Raw genomic sequence first — 23048 nt, forward strand, 5'->3', positions numbered from 1 at the left:
TGAGAGTCCGGTTTTGTACGTCTCCTGGGTAACAATATGTAACGCAATTTTTGTTCCTGGGTCGTATTATTTCGTAATTGCTTATGCCTCAAAAGTACAGAAAATGGATGTTATTCCCCACAAACTTTGCTTTTGTGACCAGGACAGTGATATTTAGAAATTTACCTATTTTCATTGAGAAAACGGGCGAATTCGTGTCTTTTCGTTCACAAAGTAAGAAAAAAACAACATATGAATCAAAATTGACATGTATTTATACTAAAGTAATACAATTACTACGAAAGATTTAGACACCAAGGAGCACTACCACAGGCGGGACTGGCCACAGCGGACCGAGTTCTCTGTGGGAGCCACTGATGGACCCCAGGAAGGTGCTGATGCCACCACTGCACATCAAATTGGGCCTCATCAAACAATTTGTCAGAGCCGTAGATAAGGAGTCGGCAGCCTTCAAATACCTTCAAGACTTCTTCCCTAAGCTGTCTGAGGCAAAGGTCAAAGCCGGTGTCTTCGTCAGACCACAGATGAAGAAGATCCTGGTGTGCAATTAATTCCCCAAGCTCACTCGTAAGGAGAACGCGGCTTGGAACAGCTTTGTCGCAGTGGTTCGTAGCTTCCTGGGCAATCACGAACGATGTGGAGCTGGTTGAGACTGGTGAAGAACTACGGCACAATGGACTGTAGGATGTCCCTCAAAGTCCATTATCCTTGATGCTCATCTTGATCAATTCAAGAACATGGGAGCCTACTCGGAGGAGCAAGGCGAGCGCTTCCACCAGGATGTAGACTTTGAAGGCCGCTACCAAGGACAGTGTGACGAGAACACGATGGGAGACGACATTTGGGGGGCTGATTCGTGAATGTGATTTACAGTGTCATCGTAAATCTCGAAAAACGACTCACGTCTAAATCTTTAGTATTAATTTTTGTATTACTTTAGTATGAGTACGGGATGGGGGGGGGGGTCGGAATGGGGGGGGGGGTCGGGATGGGGGGGGGTGTCGGAATGGGGGGGGGGATTTTTGTCCAGGGCCCAAAGCCACAACTCAATTGTGGAGGGGGTGCCCACGACGTAAAGTATATACTGTACAATCTAGATAGATATGTACGTTAATTTGGTTCATTCACATCATCCTCAACATGAACAATGTAAACACCAACTTCATGTTACACACCAAGATTCTACCGCATGAGAAACTGGCGGGGAGACGGGGGAGCGGAGTTGGAGCGGCTCGGGACACGGAGGGAATGGGGAAGGCCTCAGTCAGCAGTGGCACTCAGAGACACACGCAGAGACTCACGCAGAGACACACGCAGAGACTCACGCAGAGACTCACTCAGAGACTCTCACAGACACTCACAGAGACTCACACAGAGACTCACATAGAGACTCACACAGAGAGACTCACTCAGAGACTCACACAGACACTCACAAAGACTCACAGACGGACATGGCGACTAACAGACCCATAGATTGACATGGAGACTCAGAGACCCACAGACGCACACAGAAACTCATGGAGACTCACGAAGGTTAAGGATGGACAGCAGTAGGAATTTACCGGCTGACAGACCACAACAGCCACCGGTAGCTTTATTGTGCGAGTGGCTCTGTGTGTGTTGTGTTTGCGCGAGTCAAAGGGCTCAAAGGTGGACCAAGCAACTCAGAGAGATGCTCCTTGGAAGTACACCCAGACACAGAGAAGCGGGACACGCAGACGAGACGGCACACACCACGGGTGAGAGAGACAACCTCCACACGGCCAAGAGGAGTCATCACGTGCTCGAGGCAGGATGCGTCCGCGATGGCCGACGGGGTCAAAAATGAGCGAACAGGAGGGAGAGCGCCCGAGGTGGCGTCCGACGCGGAGGTGCGGCGATGGAATCGCCTCTGTGTGTGTGTGCGCGTTGCTGTGTGGTTTTGTAACTTCGCAGGATCACGAGATGGTGGTGGTGGCAGTTCGGGTGGGGGGGGGGGCGTCATTTGGCGGTGGACCGGTCGTGGCCGACGACGATCTTTTTCCACTCGGAAGCCGCCGCTTGCCCGGCAGAGAGAAGGCACCGACTCGACTCTCGGTACTCGCGAGGAGGCCCCCGCAGACGAGGAGGGATGCAGCCAATCGGCAAGTCGCCCAAGCTCTGCGGTCCTCTACATGTTGAGTTGTAGGCCAATTAACGGGCCCTTAGACGTGGGAGGAATCCGGAGCACCCAGTGAAAAACCACGCATGAGAGGGGGAAACGCTCGATCCCGGTACAGGTGTGGCTACTGCCTCCGCCCAGTGCCGGATTACAGGCCACGTGCAGAGCCACCACCGCCCAGGCGATGTTGACAGGCGTGATGCTGATGATGGTGCGTCTCGTAACAGGGGGGGGGGGGGGTCTACTCGGTGTTGCGGGGTGTAGGGCTGCCTGGACCCGCGCTTCATCCCAGCTCTCCGACCAATCCTCTCGCAGGAAATTCGTGGGTAAATGACGTGGGAGGGTGGGGGGGGAAGGGAAACGAACAGCGCCGCTGAAGTACCGACGACGAAGGGGCCCAAGGATCCAGCTCTCGTGTCCCCGTGCCGCCCGGCACACCCACCCGGAGCCGGCGCGGGGCCCTCCCGGTAACGCCGGCGGAGCGGCCTCCACCCGCCGGCTCTTTGCCGTGCCGGAACCAAACCGCGACACGCCTAGCAGGCCTCAACTTAAAAATACAATGTAGTGTCTACGACGATCCTGCGAATAATGTGACAAACCTCTCGGGGGCGTGGAGACACAGAGGAGGAGACACAATGGGGGTGGGGGCCAAGCAGGGCCAGCCAGGGGCAGGGCTCAACCGTTCACGGCGCGAGACGTCGGTCGGGACAGCTCGGGAAACGCCGCCTGATGAGTCTGGAGGGCCCCCCCCCGCCCCCCTAATTTCATTTTTTGCAAGAGAGACCTGGGGCGGGGGCAATGGTCTGCCAGCCAGTACTGGGCGATGATTACCGACAATAATCCCAATTGGGGCGAGTAATTAGCAGCGTCATTTTCCCCAACTTCAGGTAAATTTGGAGACCCCCGAAGGCGGTCGCACACGACGGCCCGCTCGTGCGACATGACGTGACGGGGATACGGCACGTGGTAGTAGCAGTAGTAAGTTTAATAAACCTGCGGTATTAACCAGGGCGGCCGCTGGTTCCGAACACCAGAGCAGAGTCGCCGTTGCGTGACTCGGTTGTGCGGCGGGGAAAAGGAAAAAAAAAGAAAGGAAACAGCTTTTTAATATTTATATATATAATCGTCTTAAACCAAACTACAAACCATTGTACAAAGTGGCCGTGAAGCAAGCGATCTGTGCTAAACCTACCTCTCGCGACTCGCACGGCGACGGGCGGTACGGGTACCCGCGGGGGGCAACGCGACGACAACGACGACGACACGAGGGTGGGGGCGACCGCGGTTCTCAACGCAAGGCAGAGGGGGACGTGCGTGCGTGCTTTGTGCGTGCTTTGTGCGTGTGCTGTGTGGGTGCGTGTGAGCGCGTGTGAGCTTTGTGCGTGCTTTGTGCGTGCTTTGTGCGTGCTTTGTGCGTGTGTGCGTGTGCTGTGTGGGTGCGTGTGGGTGCGTGTGGGCGCGTGTGTGCTTTGTGCGTGCTTCCTGCGTGTGTGCGTGCTGTGTGCGTGCTGTGTGGGTGCGTGTGGGTGTGTGCGTGCGCGCTGTGTGCGTGCGCTTTTGAATGTACACCTCCTGTGCCTCAATGCACCTGGCCTTGGGTAGAGCTGTTGTTGTGGGGGGGGGGGTCGCGCAACGGTGAACGGCGTTACGAACCCAGCGGCTCGATTCGCGCTCGTGGCCAACACCGGTGACGCATATCTGAACCGGTCCTGGACCTCCCCTAGGTCGACTCAGCCTCAAACGAGTACCTGGTGCGGTGTGCGAGACAAAGGCGGCTGGGAGTAGATGCTGGCCACCCACCCCCTCGTGCGCCGTACCGGCCTTCATAGGTGCTACTCGCCAACAGCACTTGCTCCTAATCTGTGGACGCAACACGGGGGATCTTTGTCTTTGTACACGTGTGTGTGCGCGCGTGCGTATATCATTGTTCACAAATTTGACATTTTCACAAAATGTGCGAGACTGCATTGGCTGTGGGTGCCCCAGCAAACAAACGACAAAAACCTCAATCCATTCTTCAACAAGCACAGCGGTGCCATGAAGAAGGTCCGTTGCCCGAAACGTCAACGATTACACGTACGATTTTTTTTGCTCTCGCCTCGGCGTGCGGCGTCATTCACAAGACGGCGTCGCTCGCTCGCTCGCAGCGACAAGTCTTCTGCGCGCTCGCCGACCCGCCATCGTCCCGATCGCGGCGATGCGTTTAAACCAAAAAAAATTAGTAAAAGCTTTAAAGCCCTCGGCTTTATAAGCCCTCGGCATGAAAGCCCAGGTGACCTCCACCGCCTCGCTGGGCGTGACGTGCCTCTCGTCTTCAACGTCGACCCTAGCGAGTCGGATAGGCGGCGTTGTACTGTACTTGTTCGAAAACCGCTCCCCCCCCCCCCGCCCATCAACGTCCACATGAGCACCCCCACAGCCCCCCGTCCGCCCACCCCGAGTGGGTGAATATGTCTCCACGATTACCGCATTCTCCTGATACGAGACGCTGCGGTAAATTGGGACGCGCCGCCAAACACTTGTGCCCGGTGGCAATGAAAGTTACACAGCTCTCTGGCCAGGAGGACAAAGATCCCCCGTGTAGCCTTCAAGAGTCTGTTTGGGGCAAGTGCTATGAGAGCATCTTACGAAGGCCGACACGGCGTAATGGGGTGGCGTGGACAGAATCGTGCTCGACCACCTTTGTCTCCCCCCCTCCCCCCCCAGTTGCTGACGTTAACACAGCACACCAGGTAGTCATTTCTTCGGCCTTGTCACCCTGGCTGAGGTCCAAGAGTTGGCTCAGATAATCGTCACCGATGTTGGCCGTGAGCGGGAATCGAACTCGAGTCGCCGGCTTCGTAGCACGGTGTGCGAACCACTGCGCCACCGCTCCAACGCACACGCACCCCTCAACTGTCGCATTAAAATAGATTAAGAAGTACAGGCGAGAAGTCTTTTGTGATCCAGAGAATACGGTAATTCATTTTCAGCATTCAGGCCGATCTGACTCGATCCATCAAACGCAACTGCCGCATCCAATTTGACGATCGCCCCGACTTGGTGCGAGCCCACAGCGGGGTAAGCGGCCCCCGTGCCAACGAGTTCCCGACTCCCCGACGCTGAACGACAACTCCCAACGTGACGGACGGCGCAACGACTGTGAAAGCCCAATGTCTCCCCCTTCCCCCCCCCACCGGCACTCCCGAGCGGAGCCATTTCGGTGGGGGCCCTCGCGGTACGGAGCAGGAACCAAACCGTGCTCCGCCGGCCTCATAAGACGTCATCCGAATCTGGGTGCAGGGGGGGGGGGGGGCCCAGCAGGGCCAGGCGTGGGGCTCACGGCTCATTCGCCCGCGTGCGACGCAATCGGCGCGGCTCGGCAACCGGCGCGGTGGAAAAACAGAAACCCGGCGCATCCTGGGGAGCGCCGGTGCGGCCTGGCGGGCACCGGCTCGGTTAGTGCCGGTAGGGAGAGAAGGAAAGAGAAAGAAAAGAAGAGGCGCGAGACGAACGACAAAGCCCCCAATGCACGTCAGGCCGCGGGAAAGATTTTCAATCCTCTCACGAAATTGCCGAGCGCGACGGCGAGCGCGACGGGGGACGCGGCGACGTGGAAGTGACGCGGAAAGCAACCGCCGCCACCTGTGTGTGTGCTCTGCTGTCCCAGGGCGAAATAAAATGTTGCCGTTGTCGTTGTCGAAAAGGTTGCGAGGAGGTCGTGAGCTTGTGGCGCGAGAGATGCGTTGCCTGTCCTGTTACTTGGGGTCCTTGGTGGGAGCGTAGTAGAGCTCCATGGGCTTGTTGACCTTCCAGTATTTCTCGTTCACCTTGTCCAGAGACAGGGAGCCGTTCAGGGTCTGTGTGCGTGCGCGCAGACACGCAGACACGCAGACACGCAGACGTTAGCTCGTGCACCAGGGCAAACGTACATACACGTACGCACAGGCACAGCTGTAAACACACGCACATACAAATACACTTAACTATACAAGAAAGACCCCCGTGTAGCCTTAACAGGCTGTTGGGGCAAGTGCTGTTAGTGAGCACCTTTGAAGGCCGGCACGAAACACGAGGGGGTGGGTGGCCAGCACCGCGCCCGGCCGCCTTTGTCTCCCTAGTGGCGATGTTTACACACCGCACCAGGTACTCATTTGAGGCTGTGTCGACCTCGGGGAGGCCCAGGACCGGTTCAGATAATCGCCACCGGTGTTGGTGGCCGTGAGCAGGAATCAAACTCAGGTGGCTGGGTTCGTAGCACAGCGTGCTAACTGCTACACTACTGCTCCCCAAAGACAAAGATGTCCCGTATAGCCTTAGCAGACTGTTGGGGCAAGTGCTGTTAGCGAGCACCTATAAAGGTCAGAATGGCACACGAGGACGTGGGTGGCCAGCTCCACGCCCGGCCGCCTTTGTCTCCCTAGTGGCGATGTTTACAAACCGCACCAGGTACTCATTTGAGGCCGAGTCGACCTAGGGGAGGCCCATGACCGGTTCCGATAATCGCCACCGGTGTTGGCCGTGAGCGGGAATCGAACTCGGGTCGCCGGGTTCTTAGAGCAGCGTAGCGCTAACCGCTACACCGCCGCTCCCCACATGCGCATGCACAACTCTGCCCAGAGCTGTTCCTGGCCTCAGGCGGCTCACTTCCACTCTGACACAATCACACAGTCCCACTCTCTCTAACTCACACACACAGTGCGGGCCCTCACAGTGAACTGCCCTCCCGTGGTGGCGATATAGATGGTGTACTGCTTCTCGCTGGCGCCCTCCACCGTGCCGGCCGCCTTGCCCGCCGGCCCCACCCTCTGCTGCTCCTCCAGCGCCAGCCGCATCGCCAGGTACTTGGACAGGTGGTCCACGGTGGCGTTGGCCGTCGTCTTGATGAACCTGCCGGGGGAGGGGGGGGGTCGAAGTGGTGGAGTCAGAGACAGCTGGGCGATTCCCCCCGAGGGCGCCGCTGTGGAGATCCGTGGGCTGGCCGGGGCCCTGGCGGCGCGCCGAGGGGTTGGTGGGTCACACACGTTTGTGAAACTCCCGCAACTCCCGCACCACCCGTCGAGATCGCCTTCTGACAAGAGGCAGGATGGCAGGGCGGCAAGTGGGTTCACTTGCCTCTGTGTGCGGATTGGGTATTACCTGCCCCCCACCGTGGTGATGTGACCGCCACATAGCGGAGAATGGCAGTAGTTGTTGTGTGTGTGCATGTGTGTACTTTGCACTACTATCGTGTTTTTGTGTTGTTTGTTGTTGTAACCTTCTTACCCCATGCCCCTACTGGACATCTCTATAAATTGCTTTGAAGCTCATCGGATTCCTCCAGTAGAAGTAAACATTCTGATTCCGTGTGTGTGTGCGTGGACAAAGACACTCCCCCACCACCCACCCCGCGACCACTTCCACACCATCTCACCGCGTCTGCGACTGCTCCCGGTTCTCCACGAGCGTCGGGTGAGGCCTGAACACCAGCTCGATCTCGCTGGCGCCGGGGTCCCCCGAGGGGTCCCCGCCGCCCCCCACCGCCGCCGCCGCCACCTCCAGCGACAGCGCCGCCGCCGCCGCCGCGGCCGCGCCCCCCCCGCCCGTGCTGCCCACGCCGCTGCCCACGCCGCCGCCGCCACCGTGGCCCAGGCCAACGCACGCGCCGAGGGCTTGGGCAGCGGCTCCTCCTCCTCCTCCGCCGCCTCCTCCTCCTCCGCCTCCTCCGGTCGTGCTCCCTCCGCCACCGCCGCCGCCACCGCCACCTAGGGTCGGGTGGTTACCGCGACATCAAAAGTCGGCTCGTGCAAGCCTTGCACGATAAAAGCCCCGCCAACGCCGACCAGAAACGCCCGGTCAAGCTCGTCGGCGCATCACGGCAACCTACCTCCAACCGCGCCGCCGCCGCCGCCGCCGGTGTGCGACGGGGCGTGGCTGTCCGAGAGCTCCGGGCCCGAGGCGTCCGAGTCGGCGCGCGACCGCTTGCGGCTGGGCCCGGCCTCGGGCAGCGTGGAGTGCGTGGAGGCGTTGCTGGCGTGCGAGCTGTCGCCACCGTTCTCCTCCCCGCCGCTGCACGCCGGGTTCTCGGGGTCCGTCTGCTGCTTGCGCACGCGCTGGGCGCTGCGGGGAGAGGACGGAGGGAGTCAAGGGGGACGGTGCCGACGAGACGGTGTCGCAGCCACCCACCGGGTGGGCGAGAGAGCGAGTGGGAACGAGCGAGTGGGTGGGTGAGGGAGTGGGCGAGTCAACAGGGGAGAGCGAACGGAGCGCTTCATAGAGCAAGAGGGCGAGTCAATAAGCCAGCGATTGACTAAACGAGCGAGCGACCGCACAAGCGGGCGAGCGACTCTAGTCTCCACACCGCTGCTAGCGGGTCGAGCGGTTAAGCAAGCGGAGAGGCGAGCGAGTTAGGCGAGTGAAATGAGCGAGTGAAAGAGCGAGAGCGGCCGAGCGAGCGGCAGTCCGTACCGGTTCTGCGCCTGCATCTTGAGCCCCTCGGCGATGGAGACGCTGAGCGCCTGCTGGTTGTGGTGCTTCTGCAGGCGGTTGAGCACGCGCTCCTGGATGGCCTCGTACTCCTCGCGGCTGGGGTAGATCTTGGAGATGAGAGCGTCGAAGTTGGGGTCGGGGCGCAGCGAGCGCTTCGACACCAGCTTCTTGCGGCACGTGGGGCATTCCTTGTTCCTGCGCGAGATTGGAATTAAGTAAATAAAGGAATGGAACACCGGTTAGAGCAGCGGTCGGGAACCTATGGCTCGCGAGCCATATATGGCTCTTCCGGTGACAGCATATGGCTCCCAGACAATTTTGAGTTGAAAAAAAAATAATATAAAAAAAAAATCAGTTTGGAACTGATTTTAAAATACTTGTGATATTGCTTAATAACACTGTGTCATTTTAAAGTAAACAGAAATTAGTTTTGAAGATAAATTTCACGGGTCATGGGTCCCGTGACCCGTGGGTCGGGTCGGGAACCAATGGCTCGCGAGCATGTCACGGGTCATTGTAAAGGTGAAGAAATCCATTTGATCAGATAGCCAACTAGTTTATCCGCTTCAACCCTTGTAACGGAAAAAGAAAAAAAGGCGATGATTACCGTGCATTCCAGGCTGCGTGGACAGAGGAATTTGCATTTGTGGAGAGAGCAGGATCTGCGGTATGTCTAATATGCAATGATAAAATTGCATCGATAAAAAGGTCAAATATAAAGCGGCACTTCGATACGCACCATGCTTCATTTGCATCGAAATATCCAGCGGGGGACAGCAGGAAAAAGGCATGCGAAGAGCTACAGGGGAGAGTGCAGACGAGTCAGCAGCAACTACGTGTGTGGACCAAGCAAGGTGACGGGAATTCCGCTAGCTTTGCGGGTGCTTTGGCAATGGTAAGGAATGGAAAGCCATTCACAGATGGCGAGTATGCCAAAACATGCATGCTTGATGTGGCCAATGAACTGTTTGATGACTTCCCAAATAAAGACAAGATAATCAAACGAATAAAAGAAATGCCTCTGTTCACGATCGTAGCATCAAATCAAGAACATAAACGCCGGGACATACTTTTCTCTCGCATTAGATGAGTCAACAGACATTAGCCATCTATCTCAGTTCAGTATAATTGCCAGCTATGCTGCAGGTGACACACTGCGTGAGGAAAGCTTGGCTGTTTTGCCAATGAAAGGGACAACATGAGGAGAGGATTTATTCACGTCTTTCATGGAGTTTGCTAAAGAAAAAAAACTACCGACGGATAAACTTATTTCTGTCTGTACTGATGGTGCACCCTGTATGTTGGGGAAGGACAAAGGATTTGTAGCGCTTCTCCGTGAACATGAAAAGAGAGCCATCCTAAATTTTCATTGCATCCTGCACCAGGAGGCGCTTTGCGCTCAGACGTGTGGCCAGGAGCTTGGTGAGGTGATGTCGCTGGTCATTCGAGTGGTCAACTTTATTGTTGCCCGAGCTTTAAATGATCGCCAGTGTAAAGCTCTATTAGAAGAAGTTGGGAATCATTATCCCGGTCTGCTTTTACACGGCAACGTGCGTTGGTTGTCAAGGGGGAAGGTGCTCAGCCGTTTTGCAGCTTGCCTGAGTGAAATCCGGACTTTTCTTGAAATGAAAGGCGTCAAGCATCCTGAACTAGACAACACTGACTGGCTCCTGCAGTTTCACTATCTCGTGGACATAACTGGCCATCTGAACCAGCTCAATGTGAAAATGCAAGGTATTGGAAATACAATCTCATCCCTTCAACAAGCAGTGTTTGCATTTGAAAGCAAGCTGGAAGTCTTTCTCAGGGACATTGAAACAGGTCGTCTTCTGCACTTTGAAAGACTGCGACAATTTAGAGATGCATGCTTAGCAAGTGACTCCACTCAACATCTGGATCTCCAGCAGCTAGCTGGCTTTACGTCCAATCTCCTGCAGTCATTCAAAGCACGTTTTGGAGAATTTCGTACGCGCACTGGTCTTTTCAAGTTCATCACTCATCCACATGAGTGTGCAGTGCACAAAGTCGACCTGACATGCATCCCCGGGGTCTCTATCGGAGACTTTGAGCTGGAAGTTGCTGACCTGAAGGCATCAGACATGTGGATGAGTAAGTTCAAGTCACTTAATCGAGAGTTGGAAAATCTTGCGCGACAGCGAGCAGAGCTGGCGAGGGAACACAAGTGGACAGAAAAGAAAAATCTTCAACCTGAAGACCAGCTGATTCTTAAAACTTGGAACGAGCTTCCTGTGACATACCACACAATGCAGCGTGTGAGTATTGCCGTATTGACCATGTTTGGCTCTACATATGCATGTGAGCAGTCATTCTCGCATATGAGGAGCATTAAGACCAACCTACGCTCACGTTTAACTGATGGAAGCCTCAACGCCTGCATGAAGCTCAACCTCACCACGTATGAACCAGACTACAAGGCCATCAGCAAAACCATGCAGCACCAGAAGTCGCATTAAAAGTAAGACATATTTAATTTATTAAACGTTAAAAATACTATATGGCTCTCAATGAAATATATTTAGAAATATTTGGCTTTTATGGCTCTCCCAGTCAAAAAGGTTCCCGACCCTTGGGTTAGAGTGATAAGAAGTGGCAGGAAGTGGGGTGTAATATCCTCGTCGTGATTCGTGCCAGACTTAATAGGTGCCCGCTAATGGCACTTTCCCCAACAGTCTATTTAATGCTCCACAGGCGACCTTTGTCCATGTGCGAGTGTATATTTGTGTTAGCATGCAATTGTGCCCTTTAACACACGGGTACCCCTTTGCGTACGTGGGCCCACGTGTGCACTAGCTGTCACGTGACTGCCTGTCAGTGAGCCTTCGTCACATCACGTGGCCTCAAGGTGCACATAGCCTGGCTCAAGCAATGTGGTGCAGTCACCACCGCATAGTGGCAAATGGCTGCTGCTGTTGTTGTTGTGCGAGTGAGTTGTGAGTGGTGGTTTGAGTGGTGGTGTGTGTGATGGTGGTGCTGTGTGTGTGGTGGTGGTGCTGTGTGTGTGGTGGTGGTGCTGTGTGTGTGGTGGTGGTGCTGTGTGTGTGGTGGTGGTGCTGTGTGTGATGGTGATGGTGGTGCTGTGTGTGATGGTGGTGGTGTGTGTGTGATGGTGGTGCTGTGTGTGGTGGTGGTGTGTGTGTGATGGTGGTGGGTGTATGGTGGTGGTGGTGCTGTGTGTGGTGGTGGTGTGTGTGTGATGGTGGTGGGTGTATGGTGGTGGTGGTGCTGTGTGTGGTGGTGGTGTGTGTGTGATGGTGGTGGTGGTGCTGTGTGTGGTGGTGGTGGTGGTGGTGCTGTGTGTGGTGGTGGTGGTGCTGTGTGTGGTGGTGGTGGTGCTGTGTGTGTGGTGGTGGTGATGCTGTGTGTGGTGCTGTGTGTGGTGGTGGTGCTGTGTGTGGTGGTGGTGGTGCTGTGTGTGGTGCTGTGTGTGGTGGTGGTGCTGTGTGTGGTGGTGGTGGTGCTGTGTGTGTGTGGTGGTGCTGTGTGTGGTGCTGTGTGTGGTGGTGGTGCTGTGTGTGGTGGTGGTGTGTGTGTGATGGTGGTGGGTGTATGGTGATGGTGGTGGGTGTATGGTGGTGGTGGTGCTGTGTGTGGTGGTGGTGTGTGTGTGATGGTGGTGGTGGTGCTGTGTGTGGTGGTGGTGGTGGTGCTGTGTGTGGTGGTGGTGGTGCTGTGTGTGTGGTGGTGGTGGTGCTGTGTGTGGTGCTGTGTGTGGTGGTGGTGCTGTGTGTGGTGGTGGTGGTGCTGTGTGTGGTGCTGTGTGTGGTGGTGGTGCTGTGTGTGGTGGTGGTGGTGCTGTGTGTGTGTAGTGATGCTGTGTGTGTGGTGGTGGTGCTGTGTGTGTGCTGTGTGTGTGGTGGTGCTCTGTGTGATGGTGGTGCTCTGTGTGATGGTGGTGCTGTGTGTGATGGTGGTGGTGCTGTGTGTGATGGTGGTGGTGGTGCTGTGTGTGTATGTGTGTGGTGGTGGTGCTGCGTGTGGTGGTGGTGAGTGCGTGTGAAAGTGAGTGTGTGAAAGTGTGTGTGTGAAAGCGATAGCGTAGCGGTTAGCGCGCTGCGCTATGAACCTGGCGACCCGGGTTCGATTCCCGCTCACGGCTAACACCAGTGACGATTATCTAAACCGGTCCCGGGCCTCCCCTAGGTCGACTCAGCCTCAAATGAGTACCTGGTACGGTGTGTAAACATTGCCACTAGGGAGACAAAGGCGGTCGGGCGTGGTGCTGTCCACCCATCCCCTCGTGTGCCGTTCCGGCTTTCATAGGTGCTCGCTAACAGCACTAGCCCCTACAGTCTGTTAAGGCTATACGGGGGATCTTTGTGTGTGTGTAAGTGAGCGAGTGTGTGTGTGAAGGTAGGTGATCAGTCTCTTGTGGGCTCTACAGGGGGATCTTTATCTGTGGGTATATGTTTCTAGAGGTTTTATTAATGCCCATTAATATAGCGTTAATTATTATTCAACTCTTCTCTTTGTTTCACGTTTTGCTCTGTGGTTTGTTCTTGGCGTGCATTTTCTTTCGTCCGCGTGCGTGTGAGCCAAGGCGTGCCTCCGTACAGTTATCTGTATTATTTGTCTGTGTATTATTTGTCTTCGTGCCTGTGCATGTTTGTGTATCTGTGTGCATGTGTTCGTGCCTGTTTGTGTGTGCATTGTATCGTTTTAATGTGGTGTACTGTATACAGTAGTGTGCGATACAGACTAGCTTGGATTACCGTACAGTGTTCAACAGCGGGGTGTACTGTAGAGTGCGGTGCACTGTAGCGTGTGTACTGTAGAGTGTATACTGTAGAGTGTGGTGTACTGTAGCGTGTGTACTGTCGCGTGTGTACTGTAGAGTGTGGTGTACTGTAGAGTGTGGTGTACTGTAGCGTGTGTACTGTAGAGTGTGGTGTAGTCTGTGACTTGTATAGCGTAGCGTGTAGTGCACTAGTGTGTACAGTGCGGCGCAGGTGGTGTGCGTGTGGAGCCAGCCATGTGTGTGTGTGTAGCGGTTAGCGCTACGCTTCGCCACGAACCCGGCGATCCAAGTTCGATTCCCGCTCACGGCCAACACCAGTGACGATTATCTGAACTGGTCCTGGGCCTCCCCGAGGTCGACTCCGCCTCAAATGAGTACCTGGTGCGGTGTGTAGAAAACATCGCCACTGGGGAGACAAAGGCGGCCGGCATGGTGCTGGCCACCCACCCCCTCGTGTGCCGTGTCAGCCCTTATAGGTGCTCGCTAACAGCACTTGCCCCAACATTCTGTTAAGGCTATACGGGGATCTTCGTCTTTGGTGCAGACTGAGTGTGTAAGTGGTGCAGGCTGTGTGTGTATGGGCCGTGGTGGTGTGAGGGGTGTGCAAGTAGCTAGTGGTGCGTGCGAGGGGCTAGTAACCCCTCCTCCTGGAAGCTTTGTTTACCAAGGCACCGCACCGAACTAAACTCGTGCTAGAGACCAGACGACATGATGGGGCAAGGTGGGGGACGACCCTGCTAGGGCTGCAGTGCCTCAAATACTGGCAGAAGCAGCCACCCCTTCTGAGTGGTTTGTTGAGGTTCCATCTGTGGAGGAATTGCGAGGGGCGATCTTGAGTCTGAGACCAGGAAAAGCGCCGGGCAGAGACGATCTCCAAAGCAAAATGCTGAGGGAGGGTGGCATCTGTGTGCAGCCTGTCCTAAATGGCATCATCACAATTGTCTGGACCACAGGATGGCTTCCGCAGGATTGGAAGGATGTCCCTGGTAGGGTCCCCCCTCTTTAAGATGAGTCAGAGCCATTCCCTGTTCACCTCGTTAAGAGGGGGGACCACCAGGGGGGGTCCGCACACATTGTAACAACTACAGTGGCATCTGTCTTCTCGATATGCCAGGAAAGGTCCCGACAAGGATTATACAACATCACCTTGCCAGGCACGCTGAAAAGAGACTTGCAGAGCCACAATGTGGTTTCAGGCCAGGGCTGTCCAGCACGAATGCCATATTCTCTGTCCGTCTGCTACAGTAGAGTTGTAGGGAATTCCAACAATATCTACATCTCTGCTTTATTGACCTGGTCAAGGCCTATGATACCATCAACAGGCCAGGGCTCTGGGCTGTTATTCGTGCTTTCGGGGTGCCTAACCCTCTGCTCACAATCATTAAGGCCCTTCGCGATGGTGGGCAGGCCCGGGTTAAGCTACGTGGCAAGGAGTCAGAGCTATTCCCTGTTCACCTTGGGGTGTGACAGGGATGTCCTCTGGCTCCCACATTATTTAACATGATCTTTGACCATGTAGTTCGAGAAGCTTTCCATGGCTGTACTGGAGGAATTTCCATCTGGTAGAGATACAATGGAAGGCTGATCGATGCCTGGGTGTGGTCGAGGGATGGCTCCCTATTGGTCAACCATGTTATATATGCTGATGATCTGGCAATTTCTGCTCACACAGTGGAGGAGTTGGAGGCATTGCTGCTGAACCTGGAGCGTGCGACTAAGAGGTGAGGTCTTACCATCAGCCCCACCAAAACGAAGCACCTGACTGGGTATTTTGTGCCATCAAACACTCCACCCCCTCAGCTCCCCACTAGTGATGGAGCAGTTGTGGAGAGAGTGGAGAGTTTGCCATACCTGGGCAGTTTCCTTATGACCAGCTCCGGTTTGACAGCAGAGGTCTCACTCCCAATCAGTCGGGCGGCATTATCTTTTCATTGGCTGCATAATGCTGTGTGGAAGCTACCTGGTCTGTCGCTCCACACGAAGCTTCGGGTCGTCTCGACCAGTCATGCCCTCCTTTCTCTATGCTTGTCAAACGTGGACCCCTCTAATAGAACATCTTGAGAAACATTCAGGCTGGCCTGCCTACGATCCATCCTGGATTTAACCAAGCTGGATTGTGTGAGGAGCTCATAAATCCTTGAAAGATCTGGACACATTCCCATCAGTGAGCTTCTCCAGCAGGCAAGGCTGCGTTGTGGCTGGGCCTTGGAGCCTGCATGCCCAGCCACCGCATGCCCAAGCAGCTCCTGTTTGGATGCATAGAGAGGGCTAAACGGACATGACACGGGCTGGAGAAGAGATGGACTGATGCAGTACAGGAGGACGTGGAGCTGAGTGGACTTGCCCAAGACTAGTACCAGCGGTGTCAAGATCGGCCTCTGTGGAGGAGGCTGGTCAAGGACGCTACTCGGCAGTTGGAGGCAGTCGCCCTCGAACAACAACTGAGGGCAGAGGAGCAACGCTCACAACAAAGAGCGGAGCGCCGGGTGGCTAAAATGCAGCAAGCTGGCACAGGAGGGGGGACAGCTTGTGGTGCATCAGCCAGTCATCTCAATCAGCCAACCCATGACACCTGCTGGGTTAGACCCGTGACCTCCTGTCAGCGAGCCTTCAAAACCTCAAGTGGTCTCAAAGTGTACCTGGACCGTCACTTAGTGGCAATTAGCGGGTACTGGTGAGTGCGAGTGAGTGTGAGTGAGCGAGTGAGTGTGAGTGAGTGTGAGTGAGCGATCGAGTGTGAGTGAGCGAGCGAGTGTGAGTGAGCGAGTGAGCAAGTGTGAGCGAGTATGAGCGAGTGTGAGCGAGTGTGAGCGAGCGAGTGTGAGCGAGTGTGAGCGAGCGAGTATGAGCGAGTGTGAGCGAGCGAGTGTGAGCGAGTGTGAGTGAGCGAGTGTGAGCGAGTGTGAGTGAGCGAGAGTGGTTACCCGCTGCGCAGGGCTGTGATAATGCACTCGGAGCAGAAGCGGTGCAGGCACTCCTTGGTCGTCATCGTGTTCTTCAGCATGTCCAGGCAGATGGGGCACATGAGCTCGCTGTGCAGGCTGCGCGGAGACACGGCGATCTCCGTGCCATCCGTCAGCGCCTCCTGCACACGCGCAAAGGCAAAGATTTCCCCCCCACTCACCGTGCGGCCTTTAACAGACTGGTGGGGCAAGTGGTGTCAGCGAGAACCTATTAAAGCCGGTTTGTCGCAGAGTGAGATAACCACTACACTACCACCCATGCACACAAACATACGCGTGCACATAGAGGCTCAGGGTGTTGAGACTCAGGGAGTGCATGGACCGATGAATTAATGAAAGAGTGAATGGCTGAGCAAGTGGGTGAGTAAAGCGAGCGAATGAACTAGTGAGCAATTCCGTAACCGAGCGAGTTAATTAATTGGCGAGTCGGCAAGTAAGCGAGTGAGTGAACGAGCGAGTGAGTGAACGAGCGAGTGAGTGAACGAGCGACTGAGTGAACGAGCGAGCGAGCAACTGAGCGAGCGAGTGAACGAGTGACCGAGCGAGCGAGTAAACGAGCGACTGAGCGAGCGAGTGAATGAGCGAGCGAACGAGCGACCGAGCGAGCGGGCACCTGGGGCGTGCGGTGCAGCTCGTAGAGGCTGAGCTCCCAGGTCTTGTTGGACGGGACGATGCCGTTGCCTTGAGCTGCCTGAGCCATCGCTGCCGGCATCAACACCATAGATGACGGCGGGGGGAGGTCACGCCAGGACACCCAGGAACTCTGCGCACAGCCACACAAAACAAAGACCCCCCCGTATAGCCTCAGCAAAAGGTTGGGGAAAGTGCTGTTAGCGAGCACCTATGAAGGCCGGCAAGGCATAAGTGGGGGTAGGTGGCCAGCACCACGCGTGGCCATCTTTGTCTCTCTCGCGGCGATGTTTACACATCGCACCAGGTACTCGTTTGCAGCCGAATGAACCTCGGGGAGGCCCAGGACCGGTTCAGATAATAGTCACCGACAATGGACATGAGCGGGAACAGAATTTGGGTCACTGGGCTCGAAGTGCCGCGTACTAACCACTACACTACCGCTCCACGCAAAACTGCGTGGAGAACAGCACAAGTACAATGCAGTGTCCAAATCACTCATCAGCTACAAGATCCTCCACATTCTCACCCCTAACCTCTCTCATCCCACTGTGGTTGCTTTTTTCCTCGATTTTTAGTTGCACAATTTTGTTGCTGCATTATTTCCTTGGCAATTCTTCGTGAACCTGGGCCACACTCGAGCCTATCCTGGTTCCTTGAGTTCTCCCCTGGTGAAGCAAAATCAACTTGAAGGCTGCCAATGAGTGTGCGAAAAACTTGAAGTTGTCATTCATCTACAGCTCTTGGTGCCTTCTCGCAATGGCAAGTCCATAATAAAGGTGTTTGTTCAGTTGGAGCGTGTAAATCTAAATGTGTGTCGTTAAACCCACCACCACCCAACACAGCCAATTAGTAGTAAGGTTTGTCGTGTAAACAAAACATCAATTCGTTACTAGAACAGCAACACACCGGTGTGTTGGGAGTGCAACTCCACAACGTTGACAATCTGAAGTTACTACTTCAGCACAGCAGTGTATTTGAGTGAACCCACAACATTTACAACTCGAGAATGTTGTTTTTGCTGGTGATTACATAAAGGTGAGGTCATCAATGTGAGCCTCACAGGGGGGGTTAATGTGGTCATATCAATTACAATGGATCATGTTCATCTGAGAATGTGCAGTACCGATTATGGTTGGGTTATTCACAGTTAATAAACATACATTAATGTATGCGCATTACGTTGATCTGAAAATATGCAGTACCTTATTATATTGCTGTGCAGTTGCTCAACGTACAGTGGAATGCATCCGTGATATCGACTCCCTGCCCAAGTCCAGGCTCAAGATCTTCTCCCTTTGGAGTCTCTACCTATGACGGCCTCCCTCTAAAATAAATGCACCAACTGCTTCTGTAGTGTCTGGAGCATTAGATGCTGTATAACATGCATATTTGAGTGTATATTGTGTCATGTGTGTTGTATTAATCAGAGGGATGAAGAGCTGGAACCAGAGCCACAAAGCCAGATAATGATGTTCAGTCAGAAAGTGTTTTATGGGTCACGATCCATCCACTGCTGGATGTAGGCCTCGCTAAGTCATCCACCACAGGCCCCCTCCCCCGACGCGTTGCAACAATCCAGCCACCAAAAACGAATTCAAATTAAATCCATCGGTGATGCTGGGTTGGCAGTGGTGCACAAGCACCAATAACACACACTCAGCACATATGTCAATAACGCCGTGTGTGGCACTTAAAGAAAATAACATATACAAAGGCGACAATTCAGATGATGGTCCTTCTTTAGACCACACTATTAAAACCACATTATTTACGTCCTATGGAGGGCTCATTGCCCGAAACGTCGCCTTTTAGTTTTTACCGAAGGCCATTGCGTTTTCAGACGAATGTGGTGGAGGTTGTTGTTGTTGTTTGTTAATTATAATCAAGGTGCTTCGAAGTGTCCACGTGTCGGGCAGGAGAGGCAGTGCTGCACCAGAGCCCCATTTTGTCCTCTTCTCAGGAGGGCCGTGCACTGCAGGGCCACGACAAATCCACACGGAATTTGCGAGGCCACCACCTCGTCAGACCTCGGGGAAGCCAAGCAGCTCTGGGCCTGGCCGATTGCCTGCGGGCGCTATCGGCTGCTGCGTGGGGTGGCTACGTGATTGGCGAACGGCACGGCAAATTCCAATGTTGTACTGTACCTCTATGCTCCCGCGAACTACGGCTTGTCCCCTGACGCGCCGCCGTGGTTGAGGGCTATGAAAAGGAAATTCCCCACGCGCAGGTCCGCACGGCGTGGGTAAGGAGGAGAGGTCCTAATCCAGCAGTGAGCGTGGCCTGACGATAAAAAAACATGACGGTGGATGGACACAAGAGGTTGGAAAGTGCTCAAAGGAAGTGTTTGGGGGGGGGTGGAGATAATTTGGGGAATCGGAGAGAGCACGGTGGACGCGAGGGATATTACGCCGAGAGACAACACGAGGAACGGCAACGCAACACGCGGGAACTAGAGGACGCAGGCGGGACTCAGCAGCATCAACATTAACAACATCATTAACATCATCAATAATCAAGGGCTTTTTTGGGGTTACTAGTAACGAATTGGCCACGTTCTGTTTATGTGACAAACCTTACTAACTGGCCGTGTCGGGTGGTGGGGGGTTTAACGACACAACATATACAGTGAGGAAAAAAAGTATTTGATCCCCTGCTGATTTTGTACGTTTGCCCACTGACAAAAAAATGATCAGTCTATAATTGTAATGGTAGGTTTATTTGAACAGTGAGAGACAGAATAACAACAAAATCCAGAAAAACGCATATCAAAAATGTTATAATTGATTTGCATTTTAATGAGGGAAATAAGTATTTGACCCCCTCTCAATCAGAAAGATGTCTGGCTCCCAGGTGTCTTTTATACAGGTAACGAGCTGAGATTAGGAGCACACTCTTAAAGGGAGTGCTCCTAATCTCAGCTTGTTACCTGTATAAAAGACACCTGTTCACAGAAGCAATCAATCAATCAGATTCCAAACTCTCCACCATGGCCAAGACCAAAGAGCTCTCCAAGGATGTCAGGGACAAGATTGTAGACCTACAAGGCTGGAATGGGCTACAAGACCATCACCAAGCAGCTTGGTGAGAAGGGGACAACAGTTGGTGCGATTATTCGCAAATGGAAAAAAACATCAAAGAACTATCAACTTCCCTCGGCCTGGGGATCCATGCAAGATCTCACCTCGTGGAGTTGCAATGATCATGAGAACGGTGAGGAATCAGCCCAGAGGATCTTGTCAATGATCTCAAGGCAGCTGGGACCATAGTCACCAAGAAAACAGTTGGTAACACACTACACCGTGAAGGACTGAAATCCTGCAGCGCCTGCAAGGTCCCCCTGCTCAAGAAAGCACATATACATGCCCGTCTGAAGTTTGCCAATGAACATCTGAATGATTCAGAGGACAACTGGGTGAAAGTGTTGTGGTCAGATGAGACCAAAATGGAGCTCTTTGGCATCAACTCGGCGTGTTTGGAGGAGGAATGCTGCCTATGACCCCAAGAACACCATCCCCACCGTCAAACATGGAGGTGGAAACATTATGCTTTGGAGGTGTTTTTTCTGCTAAGGGGACAAGACAACTTCACCGCATCAAAGGGACGATGGACGGGGCCATGTACCGTCAAATCATGGGTGAGAACCTCCTTCCCTCAACCAGGGCATTGAAAATGGGTCGTGGATGGGTATTCCAGCATGAGAATGACCCAAAACACACGGCCAAGGCAACAAAGGAGTGGCTCAAGAAGAAGCACATTAAGGTCCTGGAGTGGCCTAGCCAGTCTCCAGACCTTAATCCCATAGAAAATCTGTGGAGGGAGCTGAAGGTTCGAGTTGCCAAACGTCAGCCTCGAAACCTTAATGAATTGGAGAAGATCTGCAAAGAGGAGTGGGACAAAATCCCTCCTGAGATGTGTGCAAACCTGGTGGCCAACTACAAGAAACGTCTGACCTCTGTGATTGCCAATACGGGATATGCCATCAAGTACTGTACTAAGTCATGTAAACAGGGGGGTCAAATACTTATTTCCCTCATTAAAATGCAAATCAATTTATAACATTTTTAACATGCATTTTTATGGATTTTGTTGTTGTTATTCTGTCTCTCACTGTTCAAATAAACCTACCATTAAAATTATAGACTGATCATTTCTTTGTCAGTGGGCAAACGTACAAAATCAGCAGGGGATCAAATACTTTTTTCCCTCACTGTATATATTGAGGCGATCTAACCCCGAAAAGAAACCGCCTCTGTAATGCATCAACAACAACAACATCGACACCGATTGTTTGGTAAAGTGAAGGCATTCCAGACGGGAATTCCCGACGGTGGCATTCCCGATGGGAATGCCGTCGACCCGAGCCCCCCCCCCCCCACGTACGGCGCCCGCAGGAGACGGAGCGATGAAATCGGCTCCTGGCGCCGACGGCTCTCGCTGGTATCGTGGCACGGAACGACGGACGGACAATGGCTGAGAAGGATTTGATGGGGGGTGAGGGGCGGACAGACCCATTGCTGACGATGGTGGTGGTGGTGCGAACGAGGGGGAGCTGCGCGCGTTAGACAAAGATCCCCCGTGTAGCCTTAACAGACTGTAGGGGCAAATGCTGTTAGCGAGCACCTATGAAGGACGGCACACGAGGGGGTGGGTGGCCAACACCACGCCCGACCGCCTTTGTCTCCCTAGTGGCGATGTTTACACATCACACCGGGTAATCATTTCAGGCTGAGTCGACCTAGGGGAGGCCCAGCAGGACCGGTTCAAATAATCGCCACTGATGGTGTTGGCCGTGAGCGGGAATTTAACTCGGGTGGCCAGGTTCGTAGCGCAGCGTAGCGCTAACCGCTACACCACTACTCCCTACACACACACACCAACACACACACACTAACACACACACCAACACACACATACACTAACACTCAAACACTCACACTTAAACACTCACACTTAAACACACACTAACACACAAACACACGCACTAACACTCACACTTAAACACACACTCAAACACACACTAAGACACACACACTAACAAACAATAAGACACACACACAAACACACACTCAAACACACACTATTACACACACACTAACACACACACACAAACACACACACTCAAACACACACACTCAAACACACACACTCAAACACACACTATTACACACACACTATTACACACACACAAACACACACTATTACACACACACTAACACACACACACTACGACGTACGGCGCGCGGTGTTCACTGGCCTGGCTTGCCCGCGTAGCCTGACGAAGAAGAATGTGGCCCATCGCCCCGGAACGTCGTCCATCGCCCTAGTTGTTGTTGTCGTCGTGTTCTAATCGGGCGAACGCGACACGACGAGTCGGCGTCGTGTGGAGCGCCACGGCGACCCACACGACGACGACGACGAAGCGTGCGGCGCCCCTCAGCGGGGAGACGTCGGGCGAGTGTGTGGAGTGTTGTTGTTGTTTTACCTCGAGACACGACGGAGGGCGATGGAGAGAGCGCTGGGAGAAAGGGCTGAGGCAGAGCGCTGTGGGAGAGAGAGAGGACTGGGAGAGAGAGCGACGGGAGAGAGCTGGGGAGAGAGCTAAGAGAGAGGGCGACGGAGGGCAATGGAGAGAGAGCTGAGAGAGAGCGCTGGGAGAGCGCTGGAGAGAGGGCGATGCGGGGCCTCCTCAGTCCGCCTCAGTCGCTCGCACGGCCACACGGGGCCAATGGCGACTCCCCCCACCCCCACCATGTCACGACGATCGCCATTGGCCCGATCCCGTCACGTGGTCCCCCTCGCCCCCCCACCTCCCCCTTGCACCCCATCCCCCCACCCCCTTGCACCCCCATCCCCCCACCCCCTTGCACCCCATCCCCCCCACCCCCACCATGTCACGACGATCGCCATTGGTCCGATCCCGTCACGTGGCTGTCCCGCGGACTCAGTCGCAGAGCTCCCTTACCCGCCCCGCATCCCATGGCCCCCCTCGCCCCCCACCCCCTAGCACCCACGGCCCCCACCCCCCTAGCCCCCCCTCGCCCCCCACCCCCCTCGCCCCCTACCCTCTAGCCCCCCTCGCCCCCCCACCCCCTAGCACCCACGGCCCCCA

At 54.5% G+C, this 23048-nt stretch overlaps 1 protein-coding gene across 1 annotated transcript; it reads right to left on the bottom strand.

Moving 5' to 3' along the window:
- Positions 1 to 3237: 3237 nt before the first annotated feature.
- Positions 3238 to 22693, bottom strand: LOC144736497 (E3 ubiquitin-protein ligase RING2-like). Its single transcript, XM_078619042.1, has 9 exons — positions 22422 to 22693; positions 19084 to 19219; positions 16920 to 17069; positions 16268 to 16428; positions 8567 to 8782; positions 8029 to 8218; positions 7533 to 7654; positions 6832 to 7009; positions 3238 to 5979 (listed from the first exon to the last, which is right to left on the bottom strand). Exons 3-9 carry the CDS (start codon positions 17025 to 17027, stop codon positions 5878 to 5880), a joined length of 1077 nt encoding a protein of 358 aa, XP_078475168.1. The 5' UTR covers positions 17028 to 17069; positions 19084 to 19219; positions 22422 to 22693; the 3' UTR covers positions 3238 to 5877.
- Positions 22694 to 23048: the final 355 nt, after the last annotated feature.

This window comes from Lampetra planeri, chromosome 61, assembly GCF_965212315.1.
Source record: "Lampetra planeri chromosome 61, kcLamPlan1.2.h2, whole genome shotgun sequence".
Taxonomy (NCBI): Eukaryota; Metazoa; Chordata; class Hyperoartia; order Petromyzontiformes; family Petromyzontidae; genus Lampetra; species Lampetra planeri.

What these genes read in the sequence shown, in the direction of transcription:
- LOC144736497 (XM_078619042.1), bottom strand. Translation starts at nt 17,027, where the DNA reads ATGGTGTTGATGCCGGCAGCGATGGCTCAGGCAGCTCAAGGCAACGGC. An exon ending in ATCACAGCCCTGCGCAGCGG is followed by an intron (nt 8,783 to 16,267) that starts GTAACCACTCTC and finishes AATCTCGCGCAG; the next exon opens with GAACAAGGAATGCCCCACGT. An exon ending in AAGATGCAGGCGCAGAACCG is followed by an intron (nt 8,219 to 8,566) that starts GTACGGACTGCC and finishes CTCTCCCCGCAG; the next exon opens with CGCCCAGCGCGTGCGCAAGC.